This window comes from Protomyctophum parallelum (genome assembly GCF_964188405.1).
Source record: "Protomyctophum parallelum genome assembly, chromosome: 6".
Lineage (NCBI taxonomy): Eukaryota > Metazoa > Chordata > Actinopteri > Myctophiformes > Myctophidae > Protomyctophum > Protomyctophum parallelum.
The window spans coordinates 34,762,964-34,789,847 of NC_139701.1; the positions used below are offsets into that span (position 1 = coordinate 34,762,964).

The following is a 26,884-nucleotide window of genomic DNA, read 5'->3' on the forward strand; positions in this document are numbered from 1 at the left end:
TCTATTTGTGAGTTGTCTGACTGAACTACGATATCCAAATATCCCAGACCATGTAGTCTCATATCACAATATCTAGCCTATATATTGATATATTGCCAAGCCCTATGTCTACAGTATCAATATGTTTGCTTACAAACAGACTTAAACTGATCATTCTCCTCCCTCCCTAATATCTCTCTCTCTCTCTCTCTCTCTGACAGAGACAGTGATGGATACAAGGACAGCGACAGCTGAGCTAGGCTGGATATCATTCCCTGCCAATGGGGTAAGAGCAAATAGGTGTGCGTGTGTGTCTGTGTGTGTGTGTGTGTGTGTGTGTGTGTGTGTGTGTGTGTGTGTGTGTGTGTGTGTGTGTGTGTGTTTCCATGCCCGCCCCAGGGAAGGAAGCAGTTTGAGTACACTTTACAGTGCTCCATTAACAAGTCTGTCAAAATCTTAATTACAGCGCCAAGGTGACACCAATTATCCAATATTGATGCAGAACAGAATGGTGATGAATACAGCAGAATACACACACACACACACACACACACACACACACACACACACACACACACACACACACACACACAATACTACTGTATGGAGAATAGAACAAATTAGCATACAGACAGTCAGTACTGTACAATAGAAACACAGTTTTTGCCTTGTTGGCTACCATCTGTTCATATGGTCTGTATACGTGCGTGTGTATTATATGTACACTGTACATACCTTGTACCTGTACTGTCCAAAACCTTTCAGGAAATGGAATGACCTTTGTTCCAGTGGATCCAATGAAGTTATTTTGTCACAAGCTCTTGTTAATACTTTTCTTTGGCTAAAAATGTATAAAACCCACAAACAGCCACTTTCAACCCGGTGTCATTATCGGTGAAAATGACAAATGAATCTTCACACAGTGAGTAGGGCTGGAGGGCTTCGCCATTTTGGCACAGTTGTACGACAAATAAGCATACAAATAGGACCAGTAGCATTAATTTATATAAAAACATAAAAAGATCAAATATGGAGATAGGGTTTCTGCTCGACAGTGACTACATGTGTTGCTGCGTGCACCTGCGTGCGCGCACGTGAGGCCAGTGGCTCTAATTGTGATGAATGGTTGCTCCTCCTCAGAACAGAACGAGGGGGAGCAGAGAAGTAGAGCGAGCGAGGGAAGGAGGAAGGGCTTTTGGGAGAGAGAGAAGGAAAGTTTAATTTGTGTCAGGCCACTATAACCCATTAATCATTGCACCTCTCCTCTCCTCTCCTCTCCTCTCCTCTCCTCTCCTCTCCTCTCCTCTCCTCTCCTCTCCTCTCCTCTCCTCTCCTCTCCTCTCCTCTCCTCTCCTCTATCCTTCTGTTATTTTCTCCCTGTTTTAATTCCTTCAACAAAAACTATGTAGAAAAATGACTATACCCCTTTTCACTGACAAAAACTAAATAAAAACTAATCTATGATGACTAAAACTATATAAGACTAAATATATTCACAATTTCTTGACAAATATACATTTTTGTTGAAAATCAACTGTACTCAACGGTAGTCGACTAAAATCTCGATATTGAGTCGACTAAAACTAAAAGGAAAACTTTTCAGATGGCAAAAAAAAAGGCTAAAACTAAATGGAATGTTATTCAAAAGACTATGACAAAAACTAAGTCAATGTCCAAATGAACACTGTGTTTTCTCCCCCCAGTGGGAGGAGGTGAGCGGCTACGATGAGAACTTGAACACCATCCGGACGTACCAGGTACATTTACATACATTATTGAGGATGCTCTTCAATCTATTTTGTTTAGTGATGCACCATTTAGCCACTTTTTCGAATGCCCCAGCCCCCTGTCAAAGATCATGAAAATCTCTAAAACGAAAGAAAGCAGCAAATGATAAAAAATGTAACGCTCATCTTTTACAATCTTTAACAACCTAAAACAGGTTGAAATAAAACCTAAAGTTGTCCTTTAACAATAAAGCACATAACCCTGAATGTCTTTGCCATGCAGGTGTGCAACGTGTTCGAGCCCAGCCAGAACAACTGGCTGCTCACCAGCTATGTTGACCGCCGTGCCGCGCAGCGCGTCTACGTGGAGTTGCGCTTCACGGTGCGTGACTGTGCCTCCATCCCCAGCGTTCTGGGCTCCTGCAAGGAGACCTTCAACCTGTACTACCTGGAGGCCGAGAGGGCCGTGTCCCAGGGCCCCGTCACGGGCGTGGAGTACTGGGCCAACTCCCCCTTCCTCAAGGTAACCACACCCAGAGTGGTGTAGACTATAGGAGAGTGGCGCCATCGAGGGGGCAGAAAACAGCCCGGTCACGTCTTTCATGTACTCGTTTGTCACTCGCGCGAGCCCACATAGACTCCAATGCATTCCGTATGAACGTCCGGTTCAGTCCTTTGTCACTCCTCGCCAATAGAAGTCTATGTAGAAGAGCCACCGTTGGACTGGCCCCATGAAGTGACCAATAGAAGTCTATGTAGAAGAGCCACCGTTGGACTGGCCCCTTGAAGTGACCAATAGAAGTCTATGTAGAAGAGCCACCGTTGGACTGGCCTCATGAAGTGACCAATAGAAGTCTATGTAGAAGAGCCACCGTTGGACTGGCCTCATGAAGTGACCAATAGAAGTCTATGTAGAAGAGCCACCGTTGGACTGGCCCCATGAAGTGAACGGAGATGTCGTAACTGTCCTTCTGGCTCAGACGACGCCATAAAGTCGTGGGTTTCAACCCTTTTCATATCAAGGGCCATTATTTATTCGGCATTTGAGCCACAGTCCTCCATTTGATGAGATTTGGCAAACGTTGATCAAAATAACAATTTACATTCTCTAATTGTGTAGACTTCTTGTAATTTAAGTAATCCAGATGTAACTACAAAAATGTAACTCTTTAGAGCGTACAATGAAAACAAATGCACCTTTACGGGTCCATTTGTTTCATTTTACACTCTCAAGAGTTATAGAGATCTATAAGGGTTGGTTACCAACTCTCTATCATTTAGCTGGGGACCACCTGGAACCCCCTCAGGGACCACTGGTGGTCCCAGGACCACTGGTTGAGAACCACTGGAGACTGCCACAGATCGGAGCGATGGCAGATCTTTGGGGTCCCGTGCCCATCCCCGATTTTTTTCATCCCCGAGTCTTAGCTCAGTGTTTCTCAAACTTTCAAGGACATTGATATTAAATTGGCTGCGGACTCCTATCTGAAAAGGTTTTGTGCAAGGGGCCCCCCATTCAAAAAAATAATCTTCTTTTTTTAATTTTTTTTTCCAAATATAGCAGACCAGCTCGCAGCTCTGCACTTGTATATCTGCATATTTTTTTAAATGATTGTGATGCTGTATTAACTAATTTAGCTGGGGACCCTCCGAAAACCCCTCAAGGCCTCCTGGGGGTCCCCGGACCCCATTTTGAGAACCACTGCACTAGAGACCGACCGATGGCAGATCTGAGAGTCTTAGCTGACCGATTAGCGATGTTTTGACCATTTGATCAAAAAGCGCTAAAATCAACTATACATTTAATTTCTTTTTGAAAATAACAGGTTGAAAGAGGTTACAAATCCAGATACGCCATAATTCCAGATACGGACGTGGCCAGAAAAGTCAAATAACAGCCGATATATAATCCACCAGAGCGATATATTGGTCTGGCTTTATAACACACAAGGACAAGGACTGGACACAGACAGACGGCTAGGGAGAGAGAGAGGCTGACAAAGAGACAATCAGCCACAGACTGACGAGAACCAAGCCAGATGAACCCAGACAGCGATATAGCAGAGGACCCGAGCCAGACAGATGGATAGAATGATGAAAGAGAGAGAAAGCTTTGTAAAGATGAGCAGACAGATTGACCCGAGACACAGACAGTGAGGTTGTTAAGGAGTCGGAGGGGAGGGGGGGGGGGGGCTTCAGTGACCTTCCTACAGTGATACTCAAAGTACTCAAATGTTTTACAAAAGTAAAATTATCAATGCCACAATGGGCTTGAGCAAAAGTATTGCCATCAAAATATACTTAAAGTACTCAAAGTAAACGTAGTCACACTCATTTTTACTTGTCCTATTTCTCAGCTTGTAGATTAGCTATTTTCAAATAGCTGAAGAAGATGTAGGGTTGAAGTGGTTCATGTACGTTTTGTAATACTTTTCAAATAATTGTAATAGTGTAATAGTATATTATTTGCCTCAGAGATGTAGTGGAATAGAAGTAAAAGTATAGGATTTTTATTTATATATATATATAATTCTCTCTCTCTCTCGCACACCAAACCCACAGGTAGACACCATCGCGGCGGATGAGAGCTTCTCCCAGGTGGACTTTGGGGGGAGGCTGATGAAGGTAAACACGGAGGTGCGGAGCTTCGGGCCGCTGTCCCGAGGGAAGGGCTTCCACCTGGCCTTCCAGGACCTGGGCGCCTGCATGTCCCTGCTGGCCGTCAGGGTGTTCTACAAGAAGTGTCCCAGCGTGGTGCAGAACTTTGCCCTCTTCCCCGAGGTATGGATGGACCAACCAGCACTTTGCAGGAAAGGATGTTTGAGAATGACTGAATTTACCAGTGGTGGAAAAAGTGCTTTTTTTCACTTAAAGAGACACTTCACCCTTTTTGCAAAAGAATATATGTTAATGACATTAAGAAGATTCAGAACACTTTCCTGGGGGTCTTTATGTGTGTAATATGTGGTTTTAAATATTTTAGGTTTTAGCAGTGAGCCCAGTGTCTCTGATGTCATGAACACTGGGCTCACTAACTTCCTGGGATACATGTTGTCTCAGTAAAGCTAAATTCCAATACCGCAACCTTCACACTCGCTCACTCTCCTCGCGTCCTCCACTCGCTCCTCGGCTCCGCCCCCAGCGAGGAGGAGAGGAGGAGGAGAGGATTCTATGCGAGGACAGAGTGGTGGTCGAATTTTCCTCTGGAATCGATCACTAATGACTTGTATCAATTCAATTCAATTCAAAGGGCTTTATTGGCATGGGAAAACATACGTTAACATTGCCAAAGCAAAAGTGGTGTCACACAGCTGGATCACTGGAACTCCGAACAGAGCCGTACAGTCTACAGAATAGACAATTCATCATTTTGTACATGTAACCGAGGGTCCGAGGCCAATGTGTATGTATTGGTAACATGTGCAAGGCAAGGCTATTTATTCCTGAAATAGTGAATAAGCGCCAGGATGCGCACACGTATAAATCACCCCCCCCCCCTCCTCCGACAGTCAGTCCTCCTCCGCGTTCTTTGCAAATAACGGACACTATAACAGGAATTAGGTATAGTCTCTCTGACTTACATATTCAGTTCAGTCCACATATAAATAAATACATTTTTCATTTTTGTCACCGTCATTCATAGCAGTCTGTGCATTCAGGCATGCACAGAGATAAATTAACTATAGCTTTTGAGGTGCGCACAATATAGCCAGCCTAATTTATATATCCTACTTTTATTATGCTTATATCACACAACGCAATAAAGCCAGTGGCTTGTTGTGGTCCTTTCACTTTCACATAAGTAGGCTAGATAGGCTACTTTATCATTCTGAAGCTCTATACATTCAGCGAAAATGTGTCTCTTCAACAAACAGTTGAACAGTGCGTGCATGTGTGTGTTGGCCGTTGGGTCAGCGACTTCAGCCAGTCAGCCGGCCGGCAGCTAGTGGATGGGGGGGGGGGGGGGGGGCGGGTGCACAACATGTACACGTGATGCGGAAATCCGCTGCGAGGAGACAAAATACCCCACCGAGCCTGCACCTGATGTACACTCGCTCTATGCGGTCTCGGAGAGCCCACTCGGCTCCTCCACTCGACTCCACTCTCCTCCTCGATGGAGCACTTTAACAAATGGAACGTTAACCATTTCCGGGTCACGCTGGAATGACCCCGAGTGACCGAGTGGGAGTGAGCGAGTGGCCGAGATTTTGGGTATTGGAATTTAGCTCAAGACAGCCCTCCCCCTATCCACAAGGAGGAGCAGTGCACCAAAGCATTATGGGAATTGTAGTCCAGGAAGGAAGTAAGTGAGCGAGTAAGTGAGCTCATTACCACTGCACTCTACTCTTATACAGGCCCCTGCAGATGATTGGGGTCATTTACAGTGAGCAGTCAGCTAATTGGGGCCGCATTGGGGTCACACACACTGCACCGCTCAGTTCACACGTTGGTGTGAGTTTTCTTTAAAGAACGCCTGACAATAAAAATGGCCGATCTGGTTTGCGGTGTGTGTGTGTGTGTGTGTGTGTGTGTGTGTGTGTGTGCGTGTGCACGGGCGTGCATGCGTGTGCGTGCAGACGCTGACGGGGGCAGAGTCCACCTCACTGGTCATCGCCAGAGGAAGCTGCATCTCCAACGCGGAGGAAGTGGACGTGCCCATCAAGCTGTACTGCAACGGCGACGGCGAGTGGATGGTGCCCATTGGCAGCTGCAGCTGCAAGGCCGGCTTCGAACCCGACAACGGGAACGTGTGCAGAGGTCCGTATGTCAGTGTTTCTCACACTTTTACATTTCGAGCTCTCCCCTTGAAACAGGTCCACTTGGTTCCATTTGTATACTGTCAGAGAGTTAGAGACTTGTATGGGTCAATTTAGACCCCCCCCCCCCCCCCCCCCTAAACGAAACCGCAACACGCCATAAAGCTTACCAGTCAAGGTGCCTGGACCGCTGAGCCACAGCCCAGGCCAAAGAACTCACATGTTTTACTTAAGTAAAAGTATTAATACTGCAATGTTACAAAGCAAAAGTACAACGTTAAAGTAGCAAAAGTAGAAAGTATACTCATTATGCAGAATGTCCCATTTCACAAGTTTTTAAATGTATAACATGTATAAAAATATTTTAAAAATAGCAGATCTACAAGCTCACATTGAGTTGCGATGTGGTGCATTGTGATCTTGTAGATCGGCTATTTTCAAATGGCTAAAAATATATACCGTAAATATTAATCCAATCAAGTAAAAGTACCTAAAAATTGCACTTAAGTTCGGTAACAGTTACAAAGTCAAAATGATGTACCAACAGACAGACCAACCGGCAGATTGGTTTATGGGATGCGTGATATAATGGTTCTCTATTGAAAGTAGCAAACCTTTAAGCACATATTAACTAATGCAAAATAAATTATAATTAGAGTTCTAAGTCATTAATGTATAATCTTATGTCAATTCATATTATGTATATATTTTCTGCGTGGCGGTGCAGACTACTATGCTTTGTATGTTAATATTAAGAGAAGCAGGAGGACAATGGTACCAAAATAGCTCCTCTTCTCTCCTCCATCTCTTTCCCTATTTCTTTCATTTTTTCATTTGGCCTCCTTCCCCATTTGCTCATGGTATCCAATCAGTTCTGTAGTCTCCCCAGAGACTGTCATCCATTGTGTGTGTGTGTGTGTGTGTGTGTGTGTGTGTGTGTGTGTGTGTGTGTGTGTGTGTGTGTGTGTGTGTGTGTGTGTGTGTGCACGCACACGCTAGCGCGTGTATGATCTATGTGTACAATGTGGTTGAATGATAACTGAGGTCAGTTCATCCCATGTTAATTAGCCTTGCGTGTTCCAAGAAGATTACCCCACTTCAAATGACTTCATGAGGTACCGAGATATAGAAAGAGAGAGAGAAAGGGGAGGGAAAGTAAGAAAGAAAGAAAGAAAGAAAGAAAGAAAGAAAGAAAGAAAGACATTTGGATATTATTAGTTATATTTGTGCTGTAACCACCTTCATTAACTGGGAAAGCATCTGTGTAATTTTACATTTTAACCACTTTAACCAGTATTTTATACTTTGACCATTCAAAACATAGTAGATATACAAGCTCATAGCCGTCACTGTGAGATGGGGGTCAGTGGTGCAACCACTCCAATGACCAGCAATGTCTGTCCAGGTGTCTCAGTGTCCCTATATGTATGTTTAGGGTATCAACAGGTGACAAAGTGGCGCTGTTGAGCTTCAGCGCTGTGCACATGTGCATGGTGGGAAGCTGAGTTTTAGCAGCCATGTGGCACTGTTGAGCTCAAGCCCCCAGTAAGGCTATATCCAAGGCTAGGCTAAACTTCCGGTACTTCCGCTCCAGTACAGTGACAGTACAGTACAGTACAGTACAGTACAGTACAGTACAGTTCAGTACAGTACAGTACAGTACAGTACAGTACAGTACAGTACAGTACAGTACAGTACAGTACAGGGAGCGGTAACTCTGTCATTTCTCAACTGTTTCGGAAGCGGGGCAGCTCGCCGGAACCGGCCTGTTCCCCTGGGTGCGTTCCTGGGGTTCTGGATGTTCCGGGGACCCCCGGGGACCACCACACGGTAACTCTGTCATTTCTCGACCGTTTCAGACGTGGGCCGGCTATAGAGTCGGCCTCAGGTTAAAGGAACAAGTGTATGACCTGTTAGAACTTGGCTGTATATTCCACGATGGTGTCCCATTACCACCATGCTATTCCGAGCCGTGTGCTGCAGATGACAATGACATTCTTATGCTGATTTGGGTCGTTGAATATTTAACAGGTGCAATATTTGTGGTCCGAGTAACCGCTGTGGGCAGGTTTGACAGACACAACGCTCAAGGCATGTACAGTAACTGTAACAAAGCCGGGCTGGAATGCCATGATGGATGCCCCGTGACACCCTGTAACGTGATTAGTTGGGGCATTTGTAATACAGAGACATTCTTTCACCTACATAATTTGACCAGAAATTGTGGGAATGCTCCATCTGAACGGATCACCAGAGGTGTTTGGTCCTCCCACTGTGGTGGGAATTAACTTTGCAACAAAGCAACAAATGCAATGTACAGTACGTGATCAACTGAGGGCAGTAGCAGAAACACCAACCCGGTCTCACACAAACACGGTGAAGTAGCACGGATTGGCATTTCCGTACATACACGCCTAGAAAACCCCCAAATCCCTGCAGACTGTGACGGAGGGGCACCGTCTTCGCAACGCTCGACACGGCAACTCACTCGCTCGATGGTGTCTCTCGTGGCTCAAGTTGGCAATTCCGTGCATACAATTCTAGTGAAAGCCGTCGCGGTCAAAACAGTAGTAGTATAAATATAAGGGTCCATTCAGTCAGTTTAGAACTTGCCCAGTCTAACTTTGAAGAGAAAAAAAAAAGATGCCCATGTGCATGCAAATTCCTGTTAGTAGCAAACCACAGCATGCAAGCCACCTAATTTGCCTAGTCAATCATTTAATCCACGCTACACGCCTGGTATAATATGTACCGATTTTGGGATTTTCTAGGCGTGTATGTACGGAATTGCCAATCTGTGCTATTTCACAGTGTTTGGTTGAAATCGGGCTGGAAACACAAACCCCTAAATAGAAACCTGCTCATCGGGAACAGTTTAGACGATTATTATTTTGTTCAAAGACACTTCGACACACGCAGCCAGAAGGAGCCGGGGATCGAACTAGGAACCTTCCAAATACCAGGACGGCTGCTCTACCTCCTGAGCCATTACTACCCGCTCTACTGAAGATCGGGCCGGTGTTGTGAGATGAATAGCCATACGTGCAACTCGCTGGGTCTGTCTGGTACGGCAAATACTAATTACAGTGAGAGAGAGAGACAGCAGAGACAGATGCAGTGTATGCAACATTATATGCAGAGTTAATAGAGCTTGCTCACATATGAGTGAGTCACACCCATCATGGGACTGAGGCCAGCCAGTCTTTGGTGTGAGTCTCTGCCAGTCAGCTGATAACAACTTGGCAGAAAAACTGGACGTCGCTATTGGAACAGATGGCTGTGTGTGTGTGTGTGTGTGTGTGTGTGTGTGTGTGTGTGTGTGTGTGTGAGAGAGAGAGAGAGAGAGAGAGAGAGAGAGAGAGAGAGAGAGAGAGAGAGAGAGAGAGAGATGGACAGAGCCATAATCAGGCTACAGAGACTGTTTATTTTCACTGTATCATACAAGCTGGTCACATTGTTCTAACCATGAGGCAAAATTGGCATAACATTAAAGTGCAGTTTGTGTGTGTGTGTGTGTGTGTGTGTGTGTGTGTGTGTGTGTGTGTGTGTGTGTGTGCGTGCGTGCGTGTGTTAGTGAGCCTCTTGTCAAAAATCTCATTTCTATTAGCACTCACTATCAAAACACCATGCTAGCTTTCTCCCTCCCACTCTAAAGTCACGTGCGCACACACACACACACGTGTAAACTCACACACACGTGTGCAAACACACACGTGCGCGCACGTATGCTGAAACTAAAAGCCACAACTCCTGCTGTTAAGCCCAAGTCTTTTCGATTTATTTTGTTCTGAAATCAGAGCAACCAATTAGCACATGAATGCGCGCGCGCACACACACACACACACACACACACACACACACACACACACACACACACACACACACACTTTTCACAGTAGTGCCATGCAAGGGTTTAATAATTGATCAGAACATCATCTCTATCATTACTGGTTGGCTAGCTCAGCACAGCTGGACACTATAGGCACTATTTCTTATTCGTTTTTTCTTCTTTCTCTGATCGTTCCTCTGTCTCTCCAACAATTGCCTCTACAATATATTTTACATTCGTTTTATCTTGTTTGGAATATGCAAATTCACACACAGGGACACAATTTTGTTCCTCTAGTCTAATGCATAATTTATAATTCATCGTATGACCACGTCCCCCTGCCAAAAATACCAGATGTTTACGTGCGTCAGGATGGTGACTTTAAAATCAATTGTCTTCAGCAAGCGGCGCGGCCGTAGGACGAAATATAAATTAGGCTTTATAACTCCTCTCTCTCTCTCTCTCTCTCTCGTTAAGCACAGAAACATCAACAGCTTGGAAACACTGACAGCTGGACAGGTAAAGATGGAGCAGAGAGTGAGCGAGGTTTAGACATAATGGCTAGATAGAGAGGGAGCGAGACTTGTTGCCATGGTGACATATACACCCCATGTGTATGAGCAAGGTTTTTGAATAGATGACCTTGGCATGCCAGATGTCTAGAGTCCTATTCACACACGCACACACACACACACACACAGTGACACACACACACACACACACACACACACACACACACACACACACACACACACACACACACACACACACACACACACACACACACAGTCCTATTCACACGTACACGTGTGTGTGTGTGTGTGTGTGTGTGTGTGTGTGTGTGTGTGTGTGTGTGTGTGTGTGTGTGTGTCAGGACAACTCATGAATGGATGAAATTTACACTTATTGGTCCTGATTCTTCAAAAACGAAATGCGCCAGAGTGTAACGGTGACGGAAACAGATATCGTATTTATCCGTCCGATCAAGCTACGTTGAGATGACGTGTTATTCAGAGAGTGGTGTGTACCACAGGTGCGCAGGTGTATCGCAGGTGTATGTCATACTGAATGCAGCGGGTGCAAAGTGATCGGAAAAGCACCCGACAACCTCATCTGCATTGATCCACGCCCAATTTCATACCATAAAAGGCTTCAAGCATGACTCAGCAGACAGCAGTTTGTCTGAGATCACAGCCGCGGTCACTGCTATCGAAGCTTGCATTACGGTGCGTGCTCCGCTGAAGCAATATAATTATAATTTATTTAATTAAGTTCGGGACCAAGGCGGGTGCTCTCTCACACCTATGCAGAGGTAAAACATATCCGATATTTAAAATATCGGATATGTCAATGCAAAAGTCGTCTTTTCAGAGAGAGCGAGAGAGAGACAAGAGAGGGAGGGGGGCTGCATGGGCCCTCGACACTGTTGCGCGATAAAGAACAGTAGCCCATACATTCATAAGTAAATATATTATAGGCCTACCTCGTAGGCCTGGGATCCTCTTGTCTGAAGAAATTATAATCCAGTGAGTTTATCCGGTGAGTTAAACTATTCTGTGTGTGGCATCCATGTGATCAATATCAATATACATTATTATAAATTCTGTCTGTCCGTCATGTTCACGAGTGGAGGTGAGCTGGTTTAAAACTGATATGACTGGCCGACTTTCAAACACGCTGCATTCATTAGGCTATAAATGTGGTCTTCTATTTTTTATATAGGGCTAATTAGCCCTATTCATTTTCCAATGTGAATCGGATCGGCAGCACGCTGCTGTCTGCCCCCCCCCCCCCCCACACACACACACACACACACACACACACACACACACACCGAAACAACGTTAGATTCGTACAGTGCAAAATGCAGATAAGTGTAGGCCTATGTTCTTATTATAATTGTGAGTTTGTTTTTTAACATGCAGTCCGCGAGAGCCGATCTACAAGCTCACAACGCGTTGCACTGCGAGTAGCCTAGAGAAGGCTGTCCAGTGAGCAGCGCAATCGCGCATGGCATGCTATAGAAATATCCTAATAAATAAAATAAAAGGTGTCGGGGCTTGCAGGGGCAGTTTCCTTATGGGACTCTATAGGCTAACTTGCCTCTAGAATGCATGCATTTAGGCATACAAGTGCACTCGGCTTTTATATATATATATATATATATATCGTTTTTTTATGTGCTGATCGACCAATATGTTGGGGGCACATGCCTACATATTTTATCTGAGATTTGGGGACTATTTATTGATTCAGCATGAAGACTAAAGCCTTCTGAATAAATCTATATGCAAGTGTATGCTTCCGCAAATTTCTCCGAGGTGGCGGAGGATTTAGCGGAGTTTCCGACGAACCAAAGTCAGCGTCAAGTTCACGGCCATTTCCATGAATTCCAAATTAATGTGGGAAATCCGCGTAAATGCCTTTCCGCCAGCGTCACGGCAATATATCAGCGGAAACACGTTGAAGAATCAGGCCCATTGAATATAAAATTAGCAATATATTTATTATGGTTTGGCGATTAATTGGATCTGCTTTTTAGGTACTCAGATCAAGCGTATCAGTCCCAACCATAGGGATTCCGAATCCCTTGTACCTAAACAGCAGATCCAAAACGGCAGGTGGTAGCTGGGGTGGAGGAGTGTGAGCAGCAAAAGTTTAAGCAGACAGCAGCGCAGCAGTATCAGTGTGCAGCAGCAAGCAAGCAGGATGAGCAGCGCAAACTTCCAGTTTAAATAGCCGGTATGAAGATGGAATGAGTGTGTGATTGCATGAAGTGAATCATGTGAATGAGAAAGCCTGAGGCGGCCCAATGAACGGCCAGCAGCAACTGTTTCCTGACTGAACTTGCTTTGCGCACTCATATCTATACATGTCTGTGACAGGCACGACACTCATATCTATACATGTCTGTGACAGGCGCAACACTCATATCTATACATGTCTGTGACAGGCACGACACTCATATCTATACATGTCTGTGACAGGCACAACACTCATATCTATACATGTCTGTGACAGGCACGACACTCATATCTATACATGTCTGTGACAGGAACGACACTCATATCTATACATGTCTGTGACAGGCACGACACTCATATCTATACATGTCTGTGACAGGAACGACACTCATATCTATACATGTCTGTGACAGGCACGACACTCATATCTATACATGTCTGTGACAGGAACGACACTCATATCTATACATGTCTGTGACAGGCGCAACACTCATATCTATACATGTCTGTGACAGGCGCGACACTCATATCTATACATGTCTGTGACAGGCACGACACTCATATCTATACATGTCTGTGACAGGCGCAACACTCATATCTATACATGTCTGTGACAGGCACGACACTCATATCTATACATGTCTGTGACAGGCACGACACTCATATCTATACATGTCTGTGACAGGCGCAACACTCATATCTATACATGTCTGTGACAGGCACGACACTCATATCTATACATGTCTGTGACAGGCACGACACTCATATCTATACATGTCTGTGACAGGCGCGACACTCATATCTATACATGTCTGTGACAGGCACGACACTCATATCTATACATGTCTGTGACAGGCGCGACACTCATATCTATACATGTCTGTGACAGGCGCAACACTCATATCTATACATGTCTGTGACAGGCGCGACACTCATATCTATACATGTCTGTGACAGGCGCGACACTCATATCTATACATGTCTGTGACAGGCGCGACACTCATATCTATACATGTCTGTGACAGGCGCGACACTCATATCTATACATGTCTGTGACAGGCGCGACACTCATATCTACAAGTATGAGTACTATATAGTAGATAGATATAGTAGATATAGTACTATTTGCTACTTTTGAATAGCCACGGTAAAAATAATGGCTAAAATTAGGGATGTGGCGCCGATCCAGGCTAAAATTCTAGATCGGGTATCGGATCGGTGGCCGATCCATTATCCGATCCGATAATTATGTGTAATTACAGTATGAAAACAACTCTACCTCCTCTGTGACACAGCAGTGTAGTATTGACAGTATAACATGTGGAATGCAGCCAGGCTAGCCTGCGCACACATTAACCTGGTCTAATTGTTGCACAGTTATTTAATACATAATTCAGTGCATTTATATCTGTGTTTGTTACATTTTGTTTTACAAAGTTGGGAAAGTAATGTTTAAGTCAAGCCTTGATGTTGCCTTACACAAAATAATGATTCCAGACTCCACACAGTGAGGCATACAGCTTAATAGGTATTACGTTTCTTTGTGGGGGGGTATCGGTTCGGTACTCTGTATCGGCAGATACTGGACCCCCATGTATCGAAATCGGTATCGAATGCCAAAAAGCCGGATCGGTGCATCCCTAGCTAAAATCTAAAATTAATCCTGGATAATCCTGGAAAAAACATTTGCTCTGGTGACAGAGCAGTGCTACTTGTGTTATTCTGCTTCTATATGCTTTAGTCATATTTCCATTGACTCACTGTCAAACAAATGTTTTTAATACTATTTTTGCACATGGCCTACTTACCCCCCCCCCCCCCCCCCCATATTCCCTTGTTTTACAACAGCATAACTTTATGTTGGATGTTCTATTCTTTTCAGGTATTTAGCTTGTCATTCAGCACAACTCAAGGTGCAAATAATAGCCTATAGTATTCATTTGAACCAGTAACGTAAAAAAGTGCAACTAAGAGATGGCAGAATCGTGCTGAGATCCAACTAAACCCAGAAAATAACATCAAAGTGCATAATTTAGTTTTACTCAGTCATTTGACAGCCTGTAGTAGTTACTCTCCTTCATACCCAGCCCTGTTCATCCTATACCGTGTTCACATTGATTCTACAAGAGACGTGTGGAAAGAACAGGTACACAGCTATAGCTTATACAGGTTTCACTGCCATCAACACATGTCCAGCCTCAGACTTCGAGTAAAGTTTGTCTTCACTTCAGACATAGAGACATACTGCAGTCTGCAGCTATAATTGGGGTATTAAAGAGTTGAATCCTTAGAAGAAAATGCTAAATGTAGGAAGGCAAATTAGTAACACAGTCAACAGCTATCTTTAAAGGGATCTTAAACAAGTCGTAAGTAAGGCTTGCCATGAGGCCCATATAGGGCACGAGCCTATCTCCTGTTTCTATAGCGTGAGGCAGCTTGATGTATAGTACACCCCCTGGACATGATGCTAGTATGTCACAGGGAATTATACCCCCAATCCAATACAACCCTTGATGCTGAGTGACAAGCAGGGAAGCACTGGGTCCCATTTTTCACAGTCTTTGGTATGACCTGGCCGGGGATCGAACTCCGACCTCCCAGTCCCAGGGCGGACACTCTAATCACAGAGATCCCAGACAAACCTTCACTCCGTGGCACGTAACACCACTGAGCTGGTTGATATTAAACAAACCTTTTCATAACTTCCACAGTATAGACAGTAGACAAAAGCACAAGTAGTGCAGCTGGGCAGCCTTGTCTAGTTGTATTGTATGTAGTTATGCACATGAAGCATCAGGGTTGAGCTAAAAGATATATCATTCATACAGTCTCAGGCATCATGTAACACCAAGGATTTCACTGTGTATATTTGTCAGTAGGACAAACTCACTTCCCAATCAGTGAACCGAACCTCAAGTTTGGAGGCGTTTGAAATAAGAGTTTTCTTTTTTTTTTATGCCCCAGATTTATCTGATTGTAACCTTACCAGTCCTGAAATGGAAACCCCTTAATCCCCCAGCGTCTCTGTTCTCCAGACAAACCCCACTGTGCTGTCTCTGTTTTCCTCTCTCTCTGTCTGTCTCTCCGCAGCCTGTCCTCAGGGCACCTTTAAGTCTGCTCAGGGAGCGGGCCTGTGCCAGCAGTGCCCTCTGTACAGCCGCTCCACCGTGGAGGCCGCCACGCTCTGCGGCTGCCGCAACGGCTACTACCGCGGCGACATGGACAGACCGGAGGACGCGTGCACCAGTGAGTCCCTCCACTTTTGTCTCTCTTTTGTGCCCGAAAACAAAACAGGTGTTAGAGTAGAGGGAGAGCGCTACGAATTCTGTTTACAAGGAGAGCGCTACGAATTCTTTTTACAAACAGGTTTTAGAGCAGCAACGAATTCTATTACACATTTTCAGAGTAGAGGGAGAGCGCCACATTTTCGTTGCAGCTGCAGCAGCCGTTCGTTGCCCAAGAGAGACGGTAAAAGTAGGTTGAGACATGAATCAGCTCCGTCTGTCTCTTCCAGGCAGATTCATGTGTATGTGTGTGTGTGTGTGTGTGTGTGTGTGTGTGTGTGCATGTGAATGTGCATGCATCTAAGTGACCTGGATACGACGGCTCGGGGTGGGCGGGGGTAACATTTTGTATTCATTCATACTGGATGGGTCAATAAGACACTGTTTTAGATTCATGAATGGACCTCTCAGGACTCTGACACAGAAAAATAAGTGTCAATGGTAGCCAGTTGATGCCGTCTAGCTCGCCGCCTCTGTCAAATGTATTCATCCAGTTGTCATTTTGCACGTCATTTGTTATTACGACCATAAGTCGCAGATTACTATGAAAACCTGCAAAACGCGTCCGTCAGTCAGGTCATGCCTCCATATATGATGAACATTACGCCTCGTGACATCACGCACCTCCATATATGGCCATCAGTCCGTCATGCCTCGTGACACGCTCCATATATGGCCGTCTCCATATATGAAGATCACGGCACTGACCTCATCAAACCCTGGATAGCCATACATGGAGAAGACTGGATCATCACCTATATCTGCATATATGGAGCCAGCCAGCAATCTACATCTGAATTCAAACCCTTAGATATTCGGGACACGGTGGCACAGTTGGTAGTGTTGTTGCCTCACAGCTAGAAGGTCCTGGGTTTGATGCCCGCTGGGGACGCTGTGGGCACTGGGGGCGTGTTCCTTCCTCCACCTTTGGCCATCTTGTGGTCCAAAGGTGAGAGCTCTACCGACGAGAGCTACAATGACTTGAAAAATACATGATCGAATATGTTCGTACATAGCAGTAAAATAATTAAGATAATGTTGAAGATAATTTGGCCTGTATTTTCTGTATTTTCACTCACTCTCTGTCTGTCTGTCTCTCTCACTCCTCAACTTGTTCTGTCTCTCTGTCTGACTGTCCAGGCGTTCCCTCAGCGCCTCGCAACGTGGTGTCGGTCGTCAACGAGACCTCTGTGGTCCTGGAATGGCACGCTCCCCGGGACACCGGCCACCGCGACGACCTGGCCTACAACGTACTGTGTCGCCGCTGCCGCAGCGGCGAGCGCCGGGCATGCCAGCCGTGTGACGACAGTGGCGTGGCGTTTTCTCCGGGCAGGCAGGGGTTAAGGGAGACATGGGTGGAGATCAGCAAGCTGTGGGCCCACACGCCCTACACCTTCCACATACAGGTTAGGATACATATTTTAACGTTTTGTATTTCTCTTGAACATACTACAGTGTCAGTCACAAAAGCATCAAAAGTGTCAGATCTACAAGCTTGAAATGCGGGTTACGCGGCGCGAAGCAACACGTCTTGAGCTTGTCGATCCGCTACTTTTGCCCTATTTGAATTTGATTCCTAAAAAGAACAGGACTGAACGGTTTTGGACATACAGTTTCCACCCTCAGAGACAATATTTATGAATTATATTAAAAGAAGTTAGTGCACTGACTTCGAGATAAAAGGAGTGACAGTACTGTAGCTTTTTTCCTGCTCATTAGGTTTACTCTAGTTTGATGTAGAACAGCGACTCTCATCCTTTTTAACTTCAAGCACCCTCCAGTTTGATATGCATTTGATGAGATTTGAATCCCTGGGCTCTCAATCTACACTGTAAAATCCTCAGTGTTGGTTCCCTGAATGGGATCTAGTCTCTCTGAGTTACAGACTATGTAAGAGCCCATTAGGTCAGGGCTCGGGCGGCGTAGTCACGCAGTGCTAAAGTGCCTTTATTAAATAAATAAATAAATAATACAATACAGACCAAAAAAGAGTCCATTAGGTCCCCATACCCCACGTTGAGAAGCAGTGGTGTGTAGAACATTTGAACGATCCCAATCAATCTTTACAGCTTAATCTCTTCAAACACAGATGTTACAATTATATGCAAAAACCTGCAGCTGGATGTAAAACAAATGATGAATCATTAACAAGGATAGTTGGAGTTAAAGGAGTCATTCACCCATTTGAAACCTTATATTCGTATAATTAGTCCTCACTAATGCTCATTATTAGATGGCATAATTTGCGTCGACTGGCAGACAGTTCAGAAACCTGCCTACCGATGACATCGAACAGATTCCAAGCTAATGCTGTCTCTTCCTGGAAAGTTAGCATGCTTAACCCATTCTGACCTGAGATCAGATTCATACGAGGTTTCCACTGGACACACGCTGGTCTGACGAACCCATTCTGACCTGAGATCAGATTCTAAAAATGTCAGTCGTTCTTCGATTATTAAAAAATAGCTGACCTACAAGCTCGTATCGCGCCACTCGGTGGCGCGATATGAGCTTGTAGATCTGCTATTTTTCAATAGCTAAAGCATAACATGATGCTAACACCAAAATGGGTGCCCGTTCAGAATGGGTTAAGTAGAAGCCATTGTTCTCGCATCAATCAAAAGAATATATGTTTGTAATCGTGTTTGAAATGGCCACTATCTGAAATGTCACTTCGAAGTGACATTTCAGATCCGGGGAACGTAGCAAATCAGGCTGGAAGCCAGGCTACAGAAATGGTGCCATAATGCACACTAGTGAGGACCAATTACACGAAGATAAGGTTGAAAATGTCAAGACAATTTTAATTCCCTTTAATGAGAATTTTCAAAAGGGCTTAATGGGGTTAAGACGTTATGTAAGATAAGCCTGTGACAACACGTACGAGGCCTATAATAAACTATAGTGTGTGTCTGTATTTCTTGGGAAAAGGTTTAGATATGACTAGTCTATAGCCAAGTGGATATGAAACTAGGGTTGAGAAAAAATGTGATCGGGGCAGTATCAATATTATATCCATATCATATTAGACTGGATATTGTCTGTGATTTTGGATATTGTACTATTGTGTGTGTTCGATAAAAAATTCAATATTGGGAAAAAAATATCGGGAAAAATCGGCATCGGCAGATACTCGGAATCCGCTCAGGAGCAAAACAACGTGATCGGGACATCCCTAATATAAAACAAATCATATGGTGCTCTGATTGGCTTCAAGTCCAACCGAATCAGATATATGCTGCGGTTCTCTCACTATAATGGTAACCGTTTGTAGCAGGCACTGCTCCTGCACTGGGACAGAGGTAACACAGTGTCATGAAGTGAGGAGTAGAGGTCTGGGCAGGGAGACCCATTAAGACCTGACACCAGATTCTACAAATGTCTTCATCTAAATCATAGACAGTTTTCTGACGGTCCTATGATTCTATGTCAGTGGTTCTCAAACTATTTCATGTCAAGGACCCTCAGAATTATCTGTATTTTGGCCGTGACCCCCATCTAGAAAATATTTGGTTCCAGAAGCAAAGATTTGAGTTAAAAACAACTATATATTGAAAGATTTGCACACGATTTCAAAAAATTTCTAAAATAGCAGATCTACAAACTACAAAGCTCATAGAGCTTGTAGAAAAAAACTAAAGTTGTCCTTTAATATTGGTGCATCTAAAAGCCTTAATTGAAAACAATGTTGTGCTTGTTAATTATGACAATAACAATTTGTTTTACAATCTGTGAAGTGGAATTATTGACCAGTTAACTTTGCATGCTGTTAATTTACCATGTGGGTTTTCTTTTGTTCCCTCCATACAGGCAGTAAACGGAGTATCAAACAAAAGCCCGTACCCTGCACAGCAGCTGTCAATCAACATTACGACCAATCAGGCTGGTGAGTGTAAAACAGTCCAGTCTGTGTGTATAATAATGCATGCATGTGCACATGAGCGTGTGTGTGTGTGTGTGTGTGTGCGTGTGTGCGTGTGTGCGTGTGTGCGTGTGTGCGTGTGTGTGTGTGTGTGTGTGTGTGTGTGTGTGTGTGTGTGTGTGTGTGTGTGTGTGTGTGTGTGTGTGTGTGTGTGTGTGCGTGTGTGCGTGTGTGTGTGTGTGTGTGTGTGCGTGCGTGCGTGTGTGTGTGTGTGTGTGTGTGTGTGTGTGTGTGTGTGTGTGTGCGTGCGTGCGTGTATTGATGTGCACCTGCATAGCACAATACAGTGTCTTACAATGTCACAGTGGATTCAAAGGGAGGCTGAAGACATGGGAGAGGAGAGGGGCTTTCAGAAGGAGGTGCTGATTGGGAGAGGAGAGAGTGCGTGCGTGCATGAACCTGTTATGCAGTGGTGGGAAGTAAAGTACATTTACTCAAGTAAAGTACTTAAAGAACCACTTCACCACTTTTCAACCTATCTTCATATAATAGGTCCTCACTAATAATCATGATAAAATGGCACGATTTATTTTACTCAGTCCTCCAGTGACATCATCATTAAGCAGATTTTTCTTTTACAAAAATGTTTGATTTTCATTATAGTGAGAATGATGGCTTCCATTTTCGCATTGCAACTTTTCAGGACAAGAAAGCCTGCAGTTTCTATTAGTATTGTATTGTATTGTATTGTATTGTATTCCCCATTGATGATGTCACTGGAGGATGGTTTCTGAACTGCCCACAGCCCTCCTATGAGACACAGACCGAGTAGAAAAAAAGGACCTATTATATGAAGATAGGTTGAAAAGTGGTGAAGTGGTCCTTTAAGTACAATTGTGAGCTACTTACTGGAGTATGTCCACATTTCAATACTTTTACTTCTACACTACACCCCAGAGGCAAATATTGTACTTTTTACTCCACTTAATTATTTGAAAACTTTAGTTACTAGTTACTTGTAGATTTTTATTATTACAAAACATACATTTACCACTTCAGCGCGTTGTGAGCTTGATGCATTTTTGAAAACGTATGGACATTCTGCATAATGAATACTTAGTACTTAAGAATTATTTTGATTCCAAATGCTTTTGTCCTTTTACTCAAGTGAATTTTGAATAACGGAGCAACTTTTTACAACGTTGTATTGAGATACCTTTACGTACTGTAAATAAAACGTCGGAGTACTTTTTTCCACCACACTGGTGACGGCTGGGCGAGGTTTCAGGTGGAGGCGGTGGCTGGGAGAGTATAGGTAGGAGAGGAGGAGAGGAGGAGAGAGGGTAGTGTTCACTGTGCAGTGAACCTATTGAACCTGTTCTAAGCGTGTCATCTCTCCCTTGTCGTTTCTCCAGTCTATCAACATCTCCGTCGCTCCGCTCCCTCTCCCTCTGTTTATCTTCCTGCGCCGCCCCTCTGCGTTTCTTTCCTCATCCCTCTCTTTGATCCATCTTTTGTTGCCCTCCCCATCGCTCTCTCCCTCTGCCTCCGCTTCCCGTCTAGTGTCTCTCTTTCTCATCCCCTGCACTGACAGAGTAATTCTCAGAGACCATAAAAGGGGGAGCTGACTTACCGCTCCATCAATATTTTATGGAGACAAGGCACAAGTGATATTTTCCCCTCGCTACTGCAACTTAGATTTAAAAGGCGCTTTCGCTTTGATAGAAAACACATCATTTACCTCAACCAGGGCACACGTGTGCTCGTTCCTAATGAAAATGATGATTGATTGGTCGTGCCGCTTGCTGTGCATCAGGTTGCACAGCCGGCCACTGTTGGCTGAAATCCTCCCGCTTCCCACCGGTACGCTTTGGGGAGTTTTAGAAACAACAGTTTTATCGTCCGTTCAACTTGCAACGGTATTTAATTCTGATAGGTCCCTGACTGACTAACCAGCAGGCGCTTTCTGCCTTGTTCTGCCCAGGTTTCCGCCTTATGGTTGAATTTGCTAAAACCTTTAAAAAAGTGTCAATTCAATTCAATACCTAAATGTGTTAAGTGGGAGTTACAATTTTCACGTGGCAGCTGTGTTATGCTGCTGTGACAATGAGTAAACAGTTTGTAATAATTTGGCACATGAAATACATAAAACATTTTTAGCAGGCCCTATATGCATCGTGGTGATTAAGAAATCTGACTCAGGGCTATTGTTGGTCCTCGTTTATTTTGATTTTAGGTCCCAGGAGGAGAGTATAAAATATTTCTGCTGTTGGTTCTCAACTTGTATAGGAATCCCTACAAATGTATCATGAAAACATACTGTTAAGATTGCAATTGTTAGACATATTGACAGCCTCTGTGTGTGTGTGTGTGTGTGTGTTTGTGTGTGTGTGTGTGTGTGTGTGTGTGTGTGTGTGTGTGTGTGTGTGTGTGTGTGTGTGTGTGTGTGTGTGTGTGTGTGTGTGTGTGTGTGTGTGTGTGTGTGTGTGTGTGTGTGTGTGTGTGTGTGTGTGTGTGTGTGTGTGTGTGTGCGTGCGTGCGTGCGTGCGTGCGTGCGTGCGTGTGTGTGTGTGTGAACAGCTCCTTCAGTAGTTCCCATAATGCACCAAGTGAGCTCAACAAGCCGCAGTTTCTCACTTTCATGGCCACCGCCTGAGCAGCCCAACGGGATTATCCTGGACTACGAGATACGGTACTATGACAAGGTAGGGATCACAGAATCAGTGTGTGTGTGTGTGTGTGTGTGTGTGTGTGTGTGCACGTGCCTGTGTGAGTGAGCATTTTTATCTGCCTGTTCATGTTCACCAACATATTTCTGCAACCATGCAAGAGAGAGTTATGAAACAATAGCTATTATTTTCACTGTGACTATGGGACAAAAACAATCCATCCACGACCTTGACCTAGTAACATACAGTAAATCATGTATTAACCATGGGTGCTGAAAGGCTGTTATGAATTACAAGGGCCAAGGTGACGCGGTCCCCTGGCTGCTTTGTTCTCCCATTTTTCCAGTCGAGTTCACTTGATGAAGCCGAGAGGCATCAAAATATTTAAATATTTCAATTAAAAACCACCCACGAGAAAGAACATAAAAATGTTCATTTATGTAGATTGGAAATAGATATGCATGAGAGACACAATGGCTAGAGGCTGCTTGCTGATGCTGATCTGGAGTCTAATGGAGTCTTAATACTGTTATGGTCATTGGTCACGCTGAGTCTAATCCAGACAAAGATGTATAGAACAACACGTTTTTTGAGAAAGCTCTATATTATAATCTAAGCCAACTGAAAAAGACAAGACAAAAAACGAATCTAATCTAACTAATCTAATCTAACTTGGATCTAATGGTAGCTCAGATCCAAGTTAAAAGAAGTCCTCAACTATAGTTTGATAAGCATGGGCGGGCTTATCAATAGACGGCTAGCTTCTCTGCCTCTCCCTTCCTCTCTCCTCCCTCCAGCACATTTTACTATCCATCATTTCTCCAGTCCAAACTATTTCTATATTCTCTTCTCCTCTCCTCCTGCCCTACCTCCACACACCCCTCCTTTCTAGCATACTAATGAAACCAGGTTTGAATGCAGTGAATTAGATGTGGCAGTGGGAGACAAGGTTCTTCAATCTTCTGGCCCCCCGTTACTTATCTCCGTCGACCAGGCATGCCTAGACCGACTACTGCCCCTAACCAACCCCCCCAACCCTAAATCCTTTCCCTTCCCCTGAGCTCAGCCTTCCTAGCTTCACCTCCCAGCACAACCCTGTCATCTTAATGCCTCTGCGCAGGTATAGTAGTTACAGTGATGTTGAAGGTTCTGGGCTACGCTGCCAGCGACAGCATTCTAAATGAAACACAAGAGCCTCCTGGGGATGTTGCGATATCAAACATTGTGGTTCATAATCCCCCTCCACCCCCCCCACCCCCCCACACACACACACACACATTCTTTACATCTTTTTTCTTTGCCTTCCTCACATCTCCCTGCAGTATCCGTGCCATTTCTTTTCAACAATTCCAATTCAAGCTCAAAGTACAAACTAAGAACTAACCATAGTACTTCGTCTCGGTTGAAAAACCACACATATCAAAAACTGTTACTTTTCAAGATTCAAATAATGACACGGTTAAAGTGCGCCTCTTTGCGCCACGTTTTTGAGCTTGTATATCTGCTAATTGTGATGGTTTTGATGGCTGTAGTATCATCAACTACTGTAGGGCCTTAATTAAAAAAACTAAATAATATCTATGCGACAGCAACAACTTATTATGCACTTAGTAGGGGGGGGAGGGGGGGTGTCCCTGGGCCCCATCACATTGACCTTTACTTTATGTGAGGACTGTGCGCAGGCCCTCCCCTTTGGCATGTCGGATGGGCCCATGAAATGGAACACATTGGTTTTAAAGGTGATTCATTGTGGCTTTTAAACCGTTGCCACCATACCCTCAGTTACTGCATTCAACTGTATAGGCCTATGGGATTATAGTCGTAAATGGACATAACTGATTTGCGTCACGACCACAGATAGATAAAAGGAAATGTAGTTTTGTATGAGTAGTTATTTGAGTAGTTATTTGCAGTTAAGTTACCTTACAACATGCACATTTACAATTGAATTGCCTCCAGTGTCTTTGGGCACAATCGGCATCCAAAAAGTCCACTGCCGGACAGGATACTACATCATCATCAATCACTTGTCAACAGTGAGTGCAGGTGCAGCAACGTAGCAGAATCGGCGGATATAAACACAAGAGTGGAGCTAAAAAGCATAAAGAGAGAAGAAATCACACCCGTGTGGGGGTCTCCTCTCCGGGGGGTCCTCGGAAGTTCCAGACCCACAGGAATGCGGCCAGGGTGCCGGCCCGGTTCCGGCGAGCCGCCCCACGTCCAAAATGGTTGAGAAAGTTACTGAGATTTACCGTGTGGGGTCCCCCCTGTTCCGTTCCGTTCCGTTCCGTTCTGTTCTGTTCTGAACACAACAGTGACACTTGGTTGTGAAAACCAACCAAACGCTATTTCGTGCTCAAGACAGACAGACCGACCCAGCCAGGGACCCAGGGACACACATAGCTGTCTATAGGAGTGGTTGCACCATTCAAAAAGGGGAACAAGCAATGTCTAAAAGTTCGCCCCCATCCCCCACCTGGCGTCAGCGATAATGCACACTGCACTTGCCACTGGTACTTAAGTCAACAAAGCACTGCGGTTTTACTTAAGTACTTAACACCTCTGCCTCCCAATGCAGTGTCAGTGTGCCACATAACCCCATTAGGCTTTGCCTCCCCCTTTCTCCTGACCTGTCCCCACCATCCCTTTCTCCTGACCTGTCCCCACCATCCCTTTCTCCTGACCTGTCCCCACCATCCCTTTCTCCTGACCTGTCCCCACCATCCCTTTCTCCTGACCTGTCCCCACTATCCCTTTCTCCTGATCTGTCCCCACCATCCCTTTCTCCTGACCTGTCCCCACCATCCCTTTCTCCTGACCTGTCCCCACCATTCTTTCTCCTTTATCTCCTTCAGCATCCCTCACCATCATCATCATCATCTGACGCTCCTGTGTCCTCGACCAGTGGTGTATTCTAGGCTTTTCAGGCGGTATACATAATTATTCCCTCTCACACACGGCACTTGCACACATACTGTATATACACGCGTGTGACGCGTGCGTGATCACAGAATGAAATATCCTGAAACCCTTATACCACTTCTAACATTCAGCAGGCCCCTCCCCCTCCCCCTGGCCTTATCTACCTTTCTTGTCTCTCTATCAGGCCGCCATACAGTAGTGAATCCTCATTATCGTTAGGAGGAGGAGGAGATAGAGAGGAGCAGAGAACGAGTGTGTGTGTGTGTGTGTGTGTGGGGGGGGGGGTTGCAAGTAGGGGGAAGGTGAGGTGAAAGGTCCGTTGTCTATAATGAGCTACATGAATCAACTCAATCTCAAGAACGTTTTTTACGGTATAGGATGTGGGGGTGTTTATGAATGTGTGTGTGTGTGTGTGTGTGTGTGTGTGTGTGTGTGTGTGTGTGTGTGTGTGCGTGTGTAGTAGGGTGCTGTGTTTTGTTTGTCTGACGGTCTTCTTTCTTTAGGGGGAAAGGAAGGGAAGGTAGATGAGGGTAAACCAGACAAGAGAGAGAGAGAGAGCAAGCAGACAAAGAACGAGAGAGAGAGAGAGAGAGAGAGAGAGAGAGAGAGAGAGAGAGAGAGAGAGAGAGAGAGGATACAGTTGGTAGATGGATGAAAGTTAATGAAGGCAGCTGGAGGGCCTGACAGTGAGAATAGAAAGATAAGGATGGAGCAAAGAGGTACAATGAACCATATCATACAGGGATGTATCAGTAAAAGGTGCATGGGCAAGTGCAATAGAGGACACTCTTGTACGAACTGGGTTACATGACAGCTTTCTAAATAACAGGGTTGTAAACATCTCCATGGTTAAAGACACACTTTATAGTTTATTTCAGAACAAATGGTCACAGGACATATTGTACAAACCAAAGTTGAGAACATTTGTTACGATAAAAAGCTGTTACGCTAGTGAAAAGTACTGTATGTTTTTGCCCCATTATCCAAAAGACAAAGATCCCTATGTGCCCAACTTCGTTCTGGGATCTTGCCCTTGCACCTTGAGACTGGGAGGTATAGAGGAGTTACAGAAGAAGAACGTATTTGCACCTACTGTGATATAAATGATATT

General features: G+C 44.7%; 1 protein-coding gene across 1 annotated transcript in view; it reads left to right on the forward strand.

The window, feature by feature from the left end:
- Window positions 1-26,884, forward strand: part of LOC310859943 (ephrin type-B receptor 1-like) — a gene marked incomplete at both ends in the record, with an annotated part of 66,619 nt that overhangs the window by 20,290 nt on the left and 19,445 nt on the right. Inside the window, 9 exons of the mRNA XM_083766710.1 lie at window positions 201-265; window positions 1,683-1,736; window positions 1,990-2,229; window positions 4,269-4,487; window positions 6,284-6,464; window positions 16,127-16,282; window positions 17,461-17,726; window positions 20,131-20,206; window positions 22,763-22,887. Of these exons, the coding sequence (XP_083622836.1) occupies window positions 201-265; window positions 1,683-1,736; window positions 1,990-2,229; window positions 4,269-4,487; window positions 6,284-6,464; window positions 16,127-16,282; window positions 17,461-17,726; window positions 20,131-20,206; window positions 22,763-22,887 (1,382 nt within the window). The remainder of the gene's footprint in view (window positions 1-200; window positions 266-1,682; window positions 1,737-1,989; window positions 2,230-4,268; window positions 4,488-6,283; window positions 6,465-16,126; window positions 16,283-17,460; window positions 17,727-20,130; window positions 20,207-22,762; window positions 22,888-26,884) is intronic.